This window comes from Heliconius melpomene, chromosome 8 (assembly GCF_056956725.1).
Source record: "Heliconius melpomene rosina isolate 202511_hmr_F chromosome 8, ASM5695672v1, whole genome shotgun sequence".
Classification (NCBI taxonomy): Eukaryota; Metazoa; Arthropoda; class Insecta; order Lepidoptera; family Nymphalidae; genus Heliconius; species Heliconius melpomene.
In genome coordinates, this window is record NC_140396.1 from 8,064,746 (window position 1) to 8,079,876 (window position 15,131).

The 15,131-nt window shown below is 36.5% G+C and overlaps 1 protein-coding gene across 1 annotated transcript in view; it reads left to right on the top strand.

The window, feature by feature from the left end:
- The window catches only part of lobo (coiled-coil domain-containing protein lost boys), a 141,447-nt gene extending 126,700 nt beyond the window's left edge, over positions 1-14,747 (top strand). Inside the window, exons 3-14 of the mRNA XM_085189234.1 lie at positions 7,285-7,479; positions 7,984-8,145; positions 8,445-8,630; positions 8,858-9,065; positions 9,431-9,578; positions 10,307-10,416; positions 11,368-11,515; positions 12,395-12,671; positions 12,843-13,064; positions 13,508-13,714; positions 14,066-14,157; positions 14,429-14,747. Of these exons, the coding sequence (XP_085045360.1) occupies positions 7,285-7,479; positions 7,984-8,145; positions 8,445-8,630; positions 8,858-9,065; positions 9,431-9,578; positions 10,307-10,416; positions 11,368-11,515; positions 12,395-12,671; positions 12,843-13,064; positions 13,508-13,714; positions 14,066-14,157; positions 14,429-14,585 (2,112 nt within the window). The 3' untranslated portion in view covers positions 14,586-14,747. The remainder of the gene's footprint in view (positions 1-7,284; positions 7,480-7,983; positions 8,146-8,444; positions 8,631-8,857; positions 9,066-9,430; positions 9,579-10,306; positions 10,417-11,367; positions 11,516-12,394; positions 12,672-12,842; positions 13,065-13,507; positions 13,715-14,065; positions 14,158-14,428) is intronic.
- The last annotated feature ends 384 nt before the right edge of the window (positions 14,748-15,131 follow it).

Consider the following 15,131-nt stretch of genomic DNA (forward strand, 5'->3'; position numbering starts at 1 on the left):
TAGCAATTAAATACGTAACACTAAGAAATTCTCCGGCATTAGATCAGAAACAGTTACATTGATAAAGCGCCTTGGCAACTCATCAATAAAGGTCCACACGAAATTCCATCTCAAATATCTTCGACGGCCCCTGTTTGTATGTACACACGCAAAATCCCTCTAAAGGTACGCCGCGGTCTCTAGACATGTGCGGGACATAAATTTGGCGAGCGTTACGTACTCGTGCAGGGTAGGTACTAGCTACAGGCCGGTCTATGTGCCGCAGTACATAAGGAGCAGCTATGTGCCTCCGGAGCAACACGGGCGTCACTTATCCGCGCGGAGGATGCGGTGGCCGTCCGATCACCCCCCGGCGACCGCCGGCGACCCCCAGCGACCCCCCAGCGACCCCCACTCACCCCCCTCGCGATTCATTAAGTCGGGCGCGGCGGACGCGGCGGACGCGTCGCGGAGTCTCCGTGAATTCAAATTAGAGGCGGCTCGGACGTCGTGTGCTAGAGCTTGAATTTATCAGGCTATGTTATCGACAGCTCAATTTTTGCTCGTCTTTTGTTTTTGTTAACTAAGTATGTTTTGTTAACATATTATGAAATTATTTAATTTATAGGAAATAATAATAATAAATAAAAAGAAAGGAAAGGAATGTTAATTATCATATGGTATTTCTAGATCTCTGAGTACTTATTATCAGTTGGCTTAATTACTAATATGCTTTGGAATAGTTGTTTACTCAATTAAAATAAGCAAATAAAGAAAAATAAATGTAATATAAATGTCGTCATTTCATTTAACAATTTATTTATGAAATTATTTTTTTATATAAAATAATATACACATTATGATTAATACCGACTTTTCATTGCTATTCTCATTTTATATTTTTTTTACACAACAAATAAAATATTTAGAATAATAATAGAAAATAACAAAATATATTTTATCGATAGCATAACATGCACGTCCCTATCGCCCCTTTGTCTCAGTAAGACAGACGCGCTGGTAGCGGGTGGCGAGGCCGCGCGGGTGTGCGGCGTGGGGGTGCGCGGCGGGCGGGGGGGACACGTGCCGGACGGAAGTCGCGCAGGGCTCAGGCCGCACCGCGCTAAATGATTCAAAACTCGCCCGGACCTGCAAGATTTATGCCCCTGCCCGATCCCGCCTAGATTAAAGATGTCGCGCCTTTATTGAAATACGCTAAAATATTCCCGAAGGCGCTCGCCCGGCCGACTGCCGGCGCCTCGACGTCCATTCACATTCAACTCTCGTACTCATTTCATTCAGATCTTTATTGTTTGTTTTTCGCATCAGTTTATTATGAAATAGTCGTCGGTTTGTCATAAATGATATTTTCCACCTAGAGTCTACTAGCTATAACAATTCGTGCCTACTATTACTTTAATTAAAAGATTTTTTTATATACATATTTGGTATCTATTTTTCAATAAAAAAATCGTCTCTACGTCAACAATAAGCATTATCACTCTTTACATGATTACCTAAACATCATGCAAAACATATTTTTGGCAACTTCCACTACTAAGTAATACACAAAATGAAAATTGCGAAGTAAATTAAAAGTTACCCGTAGTTGACTCAACGACTGCGCGAAGTTTGTTTGAGTTGGACGGCGACGGCGGCCAATATGCAAATGTGAACTTTCCCTCTTTCGTCGAGGCGGAGGACAGAGGACTGCACTTGGCCGATTTACGACCCTCCCAAGCTTTTCAATTGGAATTCACGAGCATTTCTATACGTTTGCAACGTCAGATTAGTTTGCGTCTCCTTCCTAATGCATACTACTGCAGTTTTCATGCCATTTTCAGTTTTGGCTTAACATGTAAAAATGTGAGCAAAATTATGAATATTTTTTTGTTGTAGCTTTTTTAATTTAAAGAATTACTGTTTTATATACTTTGTAAAGATTATGACAAAATATATATTTTATATATCTTACAAAACATATACGTATGTAAATACATACGTATACGTGTAGATAAATTTACATATCAATTTTCTAACAAATAGAATAGCAGTACATTCAAATTCAGTACCTCTATATATTAATACCATATAAGGCAAAATACACCTTGTGAGGCATCTTAGTTTATTTCAGCTATTCGGTTTCTACTCGCAAGAGAGATCCTACGCCTGAGTAATTAACGTGATTGCAGCTGTCTCATATGTACTAGAACTGTGTTCTAGGCCCTCGGCTAAGATTCGATGTGCAATGGACTCAAATAGGCCGTGCTAAATGCGGAGCCGGGTCGGATATCAAAGCAATCTGCCGGACGGAGAGTCTGAGGCGCAATTCGGCTCGCTCCTTGCGCATATTGCATGCACGTACCAATGAAGTTTGCTTTGTAGGCGGTAATCTGCGGGGGTGTATCGGTGCTGGGTGGTGGGTGGCGGGTTATGTACACACGAGCCCGAGGCGTCGAGGTAGGCAAATGGCCGGCGAAGCGGGCGCGTAGGCCGAGATCTCGAGCGATATCGATCCGCGGCCGGCCCGACGCCCGCGGCCGCTCGTCGCCACGGACACGGTTCGCGACGGGAGGGTGGCGCCGCGTGACAAAAACACTCCTTTGTTTGACGACGCGACGACGTGAACCCAACTCCAGCGGCCGCTCGAGGAATGGAGACGTAATAAAAACTGGATACGACCACCTGCACGCCATGTTTAAGTTATTTAAGTTCCGATTGTACACATAATAGAAACGATAGTAAGTATCAATACATACAATAATTAATAATTAGTACATTATACAATACAATGTTATTATGTTCTTGTATGGTAAGTAATTAAAAAGGAATAATTATCGATGTCGACAAAAAATAAAAGCTGTTTAAGTCTCCATCACTGACACGCGTCGCGACCACGCGGCGGCGGCGGAGGGCGCGACGCGGCGGGGGGCGCGAGTCATTCTCGCGTACTGCCGCTCTTCAAGAGGACTCCCTCTTGGCTGTGAGCTGCAATTTTTTTGTCTTTTCCATCGTTTTTGTCGATATGCCCTTTCTGTTTTATTTTTACGCACCTCCCACTTTGAACAGGGTGGATAGAGAGAACTTATAAGCACTCCATTCAGTGCATTCCTCTCATTTTGGAAATGTTGCGATTTAGATAGTTTACAATTGCACCGTGATGATAACGTAAATTAATGGTAATATAATATCAGTTGAACTTTTGTAAATATATGCGAGTGTACTGTGTATATATTTCAAATATATTCAATTTTTACTTTTTTATTAATATATCCAAAATTAACCTATTACTATTAGTCTATGAATTTATGAAGCTTTTTATTATAACTACTATTTGTTCAGATATTTCAGACCAGTCAAATATCGCGTCATCTTGAAACGCAAGTGGTTATAGGTTCGATTCCCACTCAAAAAATGAAATAATTAATATTTTCATTTCCTACCTCTCGGTAATGAGGCATGGCACTAAGTTTTATCACTGAATGTGCAATTCCTCTAGCGAACTCCATGTGAGTGAACTTTATAAGAGACGAAGAAAATCTTACGTTATTTTACGCACACCAGTTTTAAACATATAAATTACGTTATAGATATATAATATATATATATATATATATATATATATATATATATATATATATAATATATATATATATATATATATATATATATATATATATATATATATATATATATATATATATATATATATATATATATATATATATATATTATATATCTATAACGTTAAAGATAATCATATTTAATTAATAAATAGTCTGCATAAAATAACAACATTTTTGTCAACTCTTTTAAAAATCACATTGTTGGAGTAAGTTAGTTGACAATAACATTAAAAATAAATTTATATTTTAAAACACAAAAAATTACACAAAAATTCTTAAAAAAATCACGCTGTAGCGTGTTCAATTAGAGATGTGTCACAGTTTCGCGTGAGTGGCACTCGACTCAATACAAATAGTATCGATAACGACACGCTGCAAGCTGGCACATCACTAGAGCGAGCGTCTTGTTGGAAATTCGAATAACGCTTGGTCAAGCGCAACTCAAAGCGGAACGTGGAAGGTGTAATTTGTGCTTGCAATGCCGTGCCCGTATTCTGGGTCTTTGCTATGGCGTATACCTACGGGTATATAAGTATAGAAGTTATACCTATATAACGGAGGTATAGCTATATAGATAGATATCCTATATTCCTTATGTAGGGTACACGTATATTTGTTGGAGTGTTTGTGTTTAATATATTATAACAATAATTTCGGAATGTTTTTTTTTTTCTTATTTTTTGTTTGTATATTGCAATTTGCAACTTTGCATTTCTTATGTTTTGTTTTCTGTAATTTATCTGTTGTACGTCCTTGTTTTAAAGATGAATATATCAGGATTTTTTTGCCATGTTCGTATTAAGAGAAAGTCTTATGTTTACATACTGAGGCAGGTGGACATCTACCTAAGGTTATTCTGCAGTATATAATAAAACTAGTGGACCCGGACGCGGCTACGCCTGCTTGAACTATAAGAATATTTATTAAATTTTATATAATATATTTATTTTCATAAGGATGAATATCAAAATGACGCCGCGGTAACGAACGCGGTCGCGTAGCGACGACGGTTGTTGTTAACATGGCAGAATAAATTGCATGTCAAATTAGAAAGTATTTTAATTTATTAGTATATATGTGTAATGTAATATTATATAGCCTATAGCACTTCTGAAGAATGCAGCTTTCATACAAAACAAAAACATAGTAAATCGGACCAGTAGATCCAGAGATCTTAGCGTTCAAACAAACAAACAAACAAACTCTTCCGCTTTATTATATTACTAGTGGACCCGTACGCGGCTACGACTGCTTGAACTATAAGAATATTTTCGCGTCGGTCATACTCATAGTATGCCGCCCGAAGGCTAGGTCATTTCGAATCAGTGACATCTCCTTAATTATTTATTAGAATGTTATACAGTAAACTATAATTTCAATCTAGATAAAATGCTAAAAGTGACTATTATACTTAATTTCATAAGGATGAATATCAAAATGTCGCGGGAACGGTCGCGTAGCGACGAGACGGTTGTTATTAACATGGCAGAATATATTGCATGTCAAATTAGAAAGTACTTTAAAATATATTAATTTGTATGTGTAATGTAATGTTATATAGTCTATAGCACTTCTGAAGACTGCAGCTTTCATACAAAACAAAAACATAGTAAATCGGACCAGTAGATCCAGAGATCTTAGCGTTCAAACAAACAAACAAACAAACTCTTCCGCTTTATTATATTATAGTATATATAGTATAGAAGTATAGATATATATTTAAGCGTAGTTTAACATGAGAAAAATAATATTTTAATAATAAATTTAATACTTGGCTATAAAATTAGGTCTTCACGGCAACGTCTGACGTGCAGTTGCGGGTTCGATTCTCGATTCTCCTTATAAATATCTTTTGAACTTTATAATTTATAATGTTTTATCTTTACGCATCTCTCATATTATGGTTTTATAGGAAAATTAATACAAGAATCAGTGTTAAGGCACTGCGTTCTCCATATCACCTTATTTTAAAACATTGTGTTTCTAAAATGTATTTGTAAAGTCATATATTAGTGTTATTAAATAATGAATGAATCAACAGAATAAAAAAAATCTAGAAGCAAATTTCACGTAGGTATATAATTAAATTTTGACAACTACTCGCCACCCTTTAGGGCATCGCAACGTTTATAGCTCAAAAGCTCGTTGCATATAAAACTAGATCTCTCCCAGAAGCGTCTACGCTGTATGTGCTAAATTTCATTTACATATGTACCACTGTGTAGTGCCATTTCCAGGAGTAACTGATGGCAGACACTACCTCTGGAAATGACGACTGTATGATAGATATATTTTATATTTTTTTGTTATGTTGAAAATAGGTATAGAATTCTTAATAGTATATATGTACGTACTAGCTAAACTCACGACTTTTCAAAGCTACAAAATCACAGGCAAATAGGTACTCGTATGTTAAATTTATGGTATTTTAGTTTAAATCAGAGATTTAAAGTTACTTTAGAAATCGCCACTTTTCCCACTTTTCTTTAAACTTTTGATGCATTGCGTGTAGAGTGATAACTCAACTCAACGTCGTGCTTTTGTTAGCGAGTAAATGAAATAATCAAAATCATACAGCTCTGAAGTAAAGGAATCGAACTGCAACCATCGTGGTGACAGTTGTGCCACAACGGCCCCGAAAACCTTCGAAGTAAAAATGTCATTAGAAAGTGTCAGAGGTACTTTAGCAGAGTACCTGCCCCTTAAATTATTAAACTACCAACTTTTTACCTCACCCGCACATTTATATCACCGGGGGACAGTCGATAAACTAAAACACAGAACACCACTTTAACTTTCAATAGTCAGCGAATCGTACTTCGCAAACAACAAAAAGTCAGCATCCAAGGGGGTGGGGGGGATGAAAAAAAAGTAAAAACGGACAGTGAAAGTGTTGAAAAGTTTTCAGCGAAAAGTGAGAGCGATAAGTTGAAAAGTTTGCGCCGACGACTTTGTTTTCACAACTTTAGATTCAATTTGTAGGCTAAGGGTGCCCGCCCACCGCCCCGCCCGCCCTACGTCTCGTTCCGTTCCGTTGTTACAGCCGACCGTTTATGATTCTGTTCGGAAAACAATCCTTGTTGTTTGTTCTCCTCGTTTTAGAATTCAAACGTTTCAAATTATTCCTCATGCATAATAATTGTTTAGGTGTCTTTGAATTTCTGCACAAAGTCGTTCGTGAATAAGTTTTTGAGTTTATTTTATTATTTTTTGCATAATACATCCTGGTTAGATACCATTGTGGATTAGTGGTAAACGTATTGGTCCGTTTGATTCCTATTTGTGGAAAAGAATTATTTTAGTTTCGCAAATATTTCAAATTTGGAAGAAAATCAGAGAACTGTATTTTATCAATAGGTTATTCTTCCTAAGCTGACTACGCTGACTGACTTCAAATCTCAATAAAAATCTCTATCTCTCTTCAAATTTGGATAATTGAGTTCCACCACAACACAATATATTGAGAACTTGGTAGAAAGTGGGTAACGGAACTAGGTTCCCTCTGTCTACCCTGCTGTACGGGATGTATCCCGTAGCGCTGTAGCGTGAAGCTGAAAAAACGGTCCTAAGCAAAATATTCATTAGATTGAAAATAGAGATATAAATATTTCTCCAACTTCCATATATTTATGAAATAACCATATTTTATTATATACATATAATATATTTTGTTTCACAGCCAGAACGTATAATATCACCGTACACAGCGATCGTAAGGCGCAGCGGCAATCCCTTTGAGTTGGCCCACGTGCTGGTCTCCTGGCTAATTGGTGCAGGTTACGATGCTTACGTCGTGGTCGGGTGCGCTAAAAGGGACATCTGCATGGCCATACGATACAGGACCGAGTGTCCCGAAATACCTGACGAGGCTGAGGTGAAGTTATATATAAATAAATATTTAAATTTACATTTCTGGTGACTTGTTCAAAGTTAAAGACTTAATTTGAAAGCTTATATAACTTAGATAATACAGAGGCTACAAGGTTTTGACTGTAACGCGACGACTGTGGGTTCGATTCCCACTCGGGGAATGATTAATCGAATCACTTTGCTCTACAAACAAGACAAAACACCTCATCCACTCAACGTCTAGAAAATTGGGCTGAAAGTGAGGAATAAATAATTAGTCTTAAATTATTAGTCTTACTGGTGTGTTTAGACCTAGACTGTTAAACCTATAGCTCTGAAGTTTAAGTTAAGCTGTGTAATGGTTTAAAATTCACGCGCGCAGATTTAACTTCGACTAACCTAACCCAGCACGTGCGGTCAAAACAGAAAATTTCGCAGGATTTGCGCAACATAGTGCTAGCATGCCGTGCTCCTCTACCTATCCTATTGTATTTGGGATGGAGCATTAAGCCAATAACAAATTAATTAGGTTGTTGAAGAACCACCGCCTCCGGAGGAAGAGCCGCGATACCGTCTCGTGCCGCTGCCGGACCTAACGTCCAAGTACTGTAAAGAGATGGACCGCAAGGATGCTGAGAAAAAACAGGCGCAGCTAGACAAGATAGAAAATGAAAGATTAAGGAAGATCGCTGTAAGAACTTTACCTAGAGTTCATTATAAAAAAATCTGAAAGTTGACTATTTAGAATAATTTAGAGCATTTATTAACTGGTATAGCCAAAAAGAAATACATTCCTTTTCCTTTGCGTTATCAATTATCATACTAATATTATAATTGTGAATATAAATTTCTTTCTTATGTAACATTTTTTCTGAAAAATATATATATATATATATATATATATATATATATATATATATATATAATTTATATTAAGTTTAAGCCATCGAAGCCGTGTGAAACTTTAAAAACATATATAATACTTTCCAGGATTTAGAAAAGCCGCCACCAGATGCCATCGACGGATGGCGGACCCACGCCTGGGTCCTCGTGCTGCCAGGCTTCAAAGGTGTAGAGGAACCGTTCTTTATCGAGCCGAGTGAAGGAAACGCCTATCCGACAGACGCTCCCCAATATCAAGAAGTGGAATCTGTTTACAATAATGATAATTACTATGTGAGTGGAATGTTTGAGATTTTTTTTTATTAAGTATCCTGCACATAGTCAGAGGGGAGATTTATAATCGAACCAAACACCCAAAATTTTCCAACTAAAACCAGCACCTAGTTCCTTAGATTGGCGCTGTCAAACAAATAAAACTCTTCATCCTTAAGTATTAGTATAAAATTATAGATCAATCACTACTCCTTTCGTTCTTTTTTCATCTTCTTAACATTATTTAGGTAAACATACAAAAGGTCGAAGATCTATCCGACATGAACTATGATCTTGGTGATCTATCATGCTGGGAACACTTGTTGGCTGGTGAGCCGTACTACAGGAGGCAGCTGACGGGAGTAGATATCGCGGACAAGAAGAGCGCCCTCGATACTGAAAAACATCTCGATGTGCCACCAAGTTGGGTGGAGAAATTGGACATAACGGCAGATGGTAGTGTTTTGTGTGTTGTTTTTTATGTTTATTTTTTTATTTTTCAGTTTCTTTTATTTTTTTGGCTTTTGATTGGTAAAGTCGAAAGATCGGTTATAGACTTGATTGTCTCTCGGAGGAATGAATTACTTTCATTTTCTCCTTCAAGTAACGGGACAAAGCGCTTGAGTTCCGCTACTTAACGGAGGATAGGTAGGAACGGAGTCTTAGTATTAGGTTCCCTTTGCTTACCCTGCATCATATATTATAGGATACAGCGTAAAGGAAATAAAACACTACAACAATAGGGTTTTTTTTAATTTTGAGATATTAGAGATTTAGATAATATTTTCTTTATTATAATTCAATTTCATACAATGTTTCAGATTATGAGCAACGATATCCTGGCAGCCGCAGGGTGATCCATTATAAAAAAGTTTTGTTGGAAAAGTTCGCGCCGTACTCCGAAAGCGATGGAGTGGTCAAGAGACTCAAAATATTTGATGATTATGCCTTGACAGTGCCTCTCCTGACGTATGATGTATTTTTTATTGAAAAAAATAAAATAAGCAGTGTAGGTAGAGGGAACCTAGGGTTGAGACACTCAGTTCCCCACTTTCTGCTGAATTCTGGAGGCATTGCGAGTTGAGTGGCAGAACTCAACACCGCGCTTTGCCTCGACACTAGAGCGGAGAAATGGAAATATAAATTTACATAAATATTTCATCTCCTCGAGTGGGGATCGAACATACAACCAGCTGGTTTTACAGTCACACTCTGTGCCTCTGGACCACGACTGGCCTCAATTTCAATTCAATTTTTCAATTTTTTATTGGATATTTAAAATTTATTACTGTAATTATTTCAAATAATTTATTATGTCGACGCCGGCGTGGCACTCACTGCTCTGACGGAAAATGCGACGGTTGTGGGTTCTATTCCCATTCGGGGAATAAATTATTTTGATTTTCTCACTCTAGTATTAAGCGAGGCGTTGAGCTCCGCAAGTCTAGAAAATTTAATCCTGCATGGGGAACAAAATGCCTTCACACTAGGTCCCCTATATTTCCCTTTGCTCTCCCCTTATATTTTCGCATTGATACTTTCATGAACTATTTAAGTAGCATAAAAGACAGGTAAATTATTTTTAAAATTCTTTATAAAGAATAGTAGAATAAAGAATAAAATTTAAAATAAATCTTTGTATTCTTTACTCTCTCTCTCTTGTGTTCTCTTGTGTTTTATCTTCTCTTGTGTTTTAGGTACGAATGGTACAAAAATCGTGTGGATAAAATGGAAACAGTTAAAATTGATCATCAAAAGAACGAAATCCGAGAGCTTTTTGGGGTCGGCCGACGAGATCATATTTTAAGTTAGTATACATAATTTCATGTTTATTGAGAAAAGAGAGAGAGAGAGAAAGGAAGAGCGAGAAATGAACATATTAAATGCTTAATTCACCCAAGTGGGAATCAAACCCACTTGAGTCTAGAGTCACTCGCTTGTCGAACTGATCTAATTGAGACTGATTTGCTCTGTTTGTTGATTTCCAACATTCAAACCCTAATGTTTCGAATATGTAGTAACTTAAAATTACTAAGTGTAAATATAAGTGAAAGAAATCTCACTGTCCTATCAGCCTATCCTGCGGGAAAGGCGTAAGCGTGAAACGGCTTTAGGTTATTTCTTCTCAGTATTAAACACCCACATATCGCAGCACACATTGTTTCATCACCCGCATATCCTTTGTAAGTACTTACTTACTTCGAATTTTGACAATTGAATCGTGTAACTCAAAATCCGCGCTTTTCTTACATAATATAATAATAATAATAATACTCATATAACGACTTGTTATCGTTTTTTTATAGTGACCCGACACTATATTTTGTTATTCATAAGGTTTTCTTTTTTTTTTTCACTTTTGAATTTTCTTTCTCTTTTTTTTAATCTATCAGATTTTTTAAATTACAGTTATGTTCAAAATTTACAAAATGTTAATATACAGAAAAGTAATAAAATACTTCATTTTTCTTATGTGATAATAATATATATTTTTTATTAATAACAATAGTTAATCTTCTTAACATAAAGTACTATGCTCGTTCTAGAGCTCGTAAAGTTTAATCAAAACACGTTCAGTAAGTACGAGTAGATTTTGCGCGAAAGTGAAACAAAAATCCTTCCTCACAAGCTTTCACATTTATAAAATAACAAAAATTTTCCTTGTTTATTATCATTCCACCGATTGAGAATCGAACCCACAAACACAACGCTCATTACCTCACAGTCAATTCACCTCGGTGACCTCAATTTCTTCCAGAGCACATGTACTCAATGGAAGCGGACCCCACATCGGTGGAGGGCGAGCGCACCGTCGAATTCAACTACTACGCACGCATCGACCACCTCACCAGGCTCGAGTGCACTCCGCTGACGTTCCACGAGCTATATACTGACAGGGGGGACAGGTTCCCATTTTTCACTACTTCCTATAATTATTTTTTTAGCAACACAGCACGTTAGGCAGAGAGAACTTAGTGTAAAGACACTCCGTTGCCCATTTTCCATCGGATTTTGGAGGCTTTGCGTGTTGAGTGGAGGAAACAACGCAGCCCTTTGCCTCGATACTAGAGCGAAGAAAATGGAAATATTAAACGTTTAATTTCCTCGAGTGGGAATCGAACCCACCCAACCTGTCAGTATTTGCAGTCACACTTTGTACCCCTGCACCACGCCTGGCCTCAATGGCTTAAAATAAAGTATTTTAATTATTTTGATTTATTTTTCTGTGCTTTGTTCGTTCAGAATATGTGCAAATTTTAATAACCCATCAGTCGAATCAAATTTCCATCTATTGTTTTCATGCCGTGCATCACAACAGCTCTACAATTGTGGCAAATAGATATATTTGTCTTTTATTTTTTTACGTTTTATTTTTGTCCTTGTCCTGAATACAGTAACGTAATGCCGTAACTTACGTAACTGAACTAAGTGACACTTACATTTTATATGAATCTTTAATATAAATACTAAATTTACTAGAACTACATCAATTTAATTGATAATAATAAATAATCAATTAAAATAAAATTTTGAGGCCGTGGCGTCGTGGCCCAGGCACACAAGCTTATGACTGGACCCCGACGGTTGTAAGTTCGATTCCCACTCGGGGGAACGAATTACTATTAATGAATATTTTCGTTTCTTCGTTCCGGATTGGGTTCTGCCACTCAATACACAATGCCTCGCAAATTCGGCGGAAAGTGGGAACCTAAAACAGGGTTCCCTCAGAACTGTATACTGCTATAAGCGGGATACAGCTTGAATCTGATTATTCTAATTTTCAGACTCGAAGACCGTTTCATTACATACACAGAAGGCACTAAAGGGAATTCCAAGCGGCAAGTCAAAGATATCACCGAGACCTACGGCCGTAACCCTGATGTACCTTCCAAGCTTGATGTATGGAAGAAAATATATCACACCCAGGATAACACCATAGAACTGTATTATCATTATGATTATAACTTCGTCACAAATAATACTAGAAGCTTCATAAAGCCTAATTTAGCTGAAACTGGTGGAAAAATATTATTTTATCCGGATAAAACTACTGGATATATTGTAAGTCATTAGTATATTTTGAGATTTTGTTTAATAAAAAAAAACCAGCAAAATAAAGTAAAAAAAATAAAGAAAAAACCCATATACTCTCTCTATTTCCTTGTATTGATATAGATAAAACCTTAAATATTATACATATATATAAAAAAACGTTTTTAAAACATTTTCCAGGCGGATCCCACCGCCAAACCACCACGTGCTCTGGACATATACTACACGCTGTGCGACAACATGGACAGCGAGTACTACAGTCGAAAACACGTAAGAGATAGAGAATCAGATGTGACGGTGTATCTGAAGCAAAGACAGAGGGAGCTCACCGAGCCAATGCTGTTCGTGGCGCTGTTTGATACCGAGAGGAATGATGCTGCGAAGAGAGGATGGAAAGAACAGGTGCCACACATATTTTTTTATTATAACCCTTCATGGCGTACCTAATGTATTTTTATCCCTTTCGTGGGAATGAATTATTTTCATTTAGAAGGAAGATAAAGCGCATCGTTGAGTTTCGTCTCTCAATGTCTCGAAAATTGACCGGAAAATAGGGAACGGAATGTTTGGAGGTTCCCTCTGCGATGCTGAAGATATGCAGGATACAGTGGGAAGCTTAAAAAAGTCTTCATTGATAACTGTCTTAGATTCATTAAATATTTTTTCTTCTAATTGATTTTGATTCTTTTTAAATTTTTTTTGATTCTATAAGTTTTTATTAAATTTATAGAAGACTTTTAAGTTAAGTACCTTCCTTTTATACACTTAAATTTAGGACAACTTTCTCATATAAATCTCAAAAATTCTCATGATCTATCTAAAGTAATAATTGTTTTATTTTTCAGGAAACCCAAAAAGCTGAAGTAACGGAACGCGAGAAGGAAGCCGAGATCGATCCTCTAGCGCCCTACCTCGCCAGGATGTTCGGATGCGGACATGGCGCCGGGCAGCTGTCCCTCAAGGAGGCGTCGTTAGTTAGAGAACAGTGTATCAACGATTTTAAAGCGAAGCAACTTGCCAGGCAAATGCTGGTTCAAGAGAGGTTTGACAAGGTAGATTATTTTTAAATAATAGGTATATTTTTTATTTCATTTCCGTTAATATACGAAATGAATGAGACACCCAATGTTGAATTGAATTGAATTCTTGATATATGGCGTTTCGAGCGTGCCAGTTGAGCACAATTTATTTCGCCAATGTCACGTTGTATGGAAACATCCAATGTTTTACATATTCTAAGCTGTGTTGACAGAATGTGGAAGTAGTTGCCAAATTGGACAATCCAACAAAAAAGAGTTATTGAATTTAAACCAACAGTTCTTGAGATCAGTGCGACCAATCAAACAAATTCTTTAGCTATAAATACATTAACTCTCTTAATAATTCAATGAATTCTGTTCCAGCTCAACACCGAATATAAGAACAAGAGGCTGTGGTACTTGGCCAATCAGTTTATACTTACACCTGAAAAAGAAAGCGCTTATTTCGCTACAAGGTAAGAGTTATCTTTATTAGTTATCTTTTAGCTTTTCAAGTACAATAATTACCTAACACCAAATCTTAGTTTCTAGATTTGAAATTCGGGCGGAAAGTGTGGGATGGGAGAAATTACAATATTAATAAATCATAGTTTATACCCCCGAGTGGGCATTGAACCCACCACCACCGTCGCACGCCACGACAGCCTCCAAATACGTAAATATACCTAACTGAACCGAAAAATATTTAAAACGTTTGAGTTTATTTAATATTATTTATATTTTCAGTGCTGAACTAGCATTCAAGGTGCACACCCTGGAGGTACGTTTGACCAGACACAAGGACCTCACGGTACCAAGGTTCAAAGCATTAGAAGACTACTTGAACAAACATCCCCTATTGAAAGAATATAACCGTTTACGTTTACATAATTATAAAAAATAAATAGTTAATTTTTTATTAGTTATAACTTTGTTGAAATATTGTGTTTGATTATTATATAGAAATATATATTTACTTAATGTTGCTATGTTATTTGCCAATGACTTTTAAAAGGTTTTAGCTGTTTATTATTATTAATAATAAATAAAGAAATTTAATAAAAAACATATTTTTCTTATTTACGGCTAATATTTTTTTCAGCTTTACTTTGACATATAACTGAATAGCCAAAGGAGCCAAATTTCACACTTGTGTTCTGGTACTTTCGAGACATACATTTTTACTATTTTGAAAGTGTTATTCCGTTGCCATTCCATTTAGTAGCAAGATTATCTTAATTAGAGAACAATTAGAAATATAGTAATAGTAGTACTATTATTTATTACTATAGTAGTAGTACTATTTAATAACTATGGCTAACATCATAAATATGTTGTAGACGTAGCGTGATTAGAACGTATGGTTTGATGGTTAATAAATTTTCTAATCAAGATTATACATGTTGACTCGCGGAACTCAACGCCGGACTCTATTGTGCAAGAAGAAAAT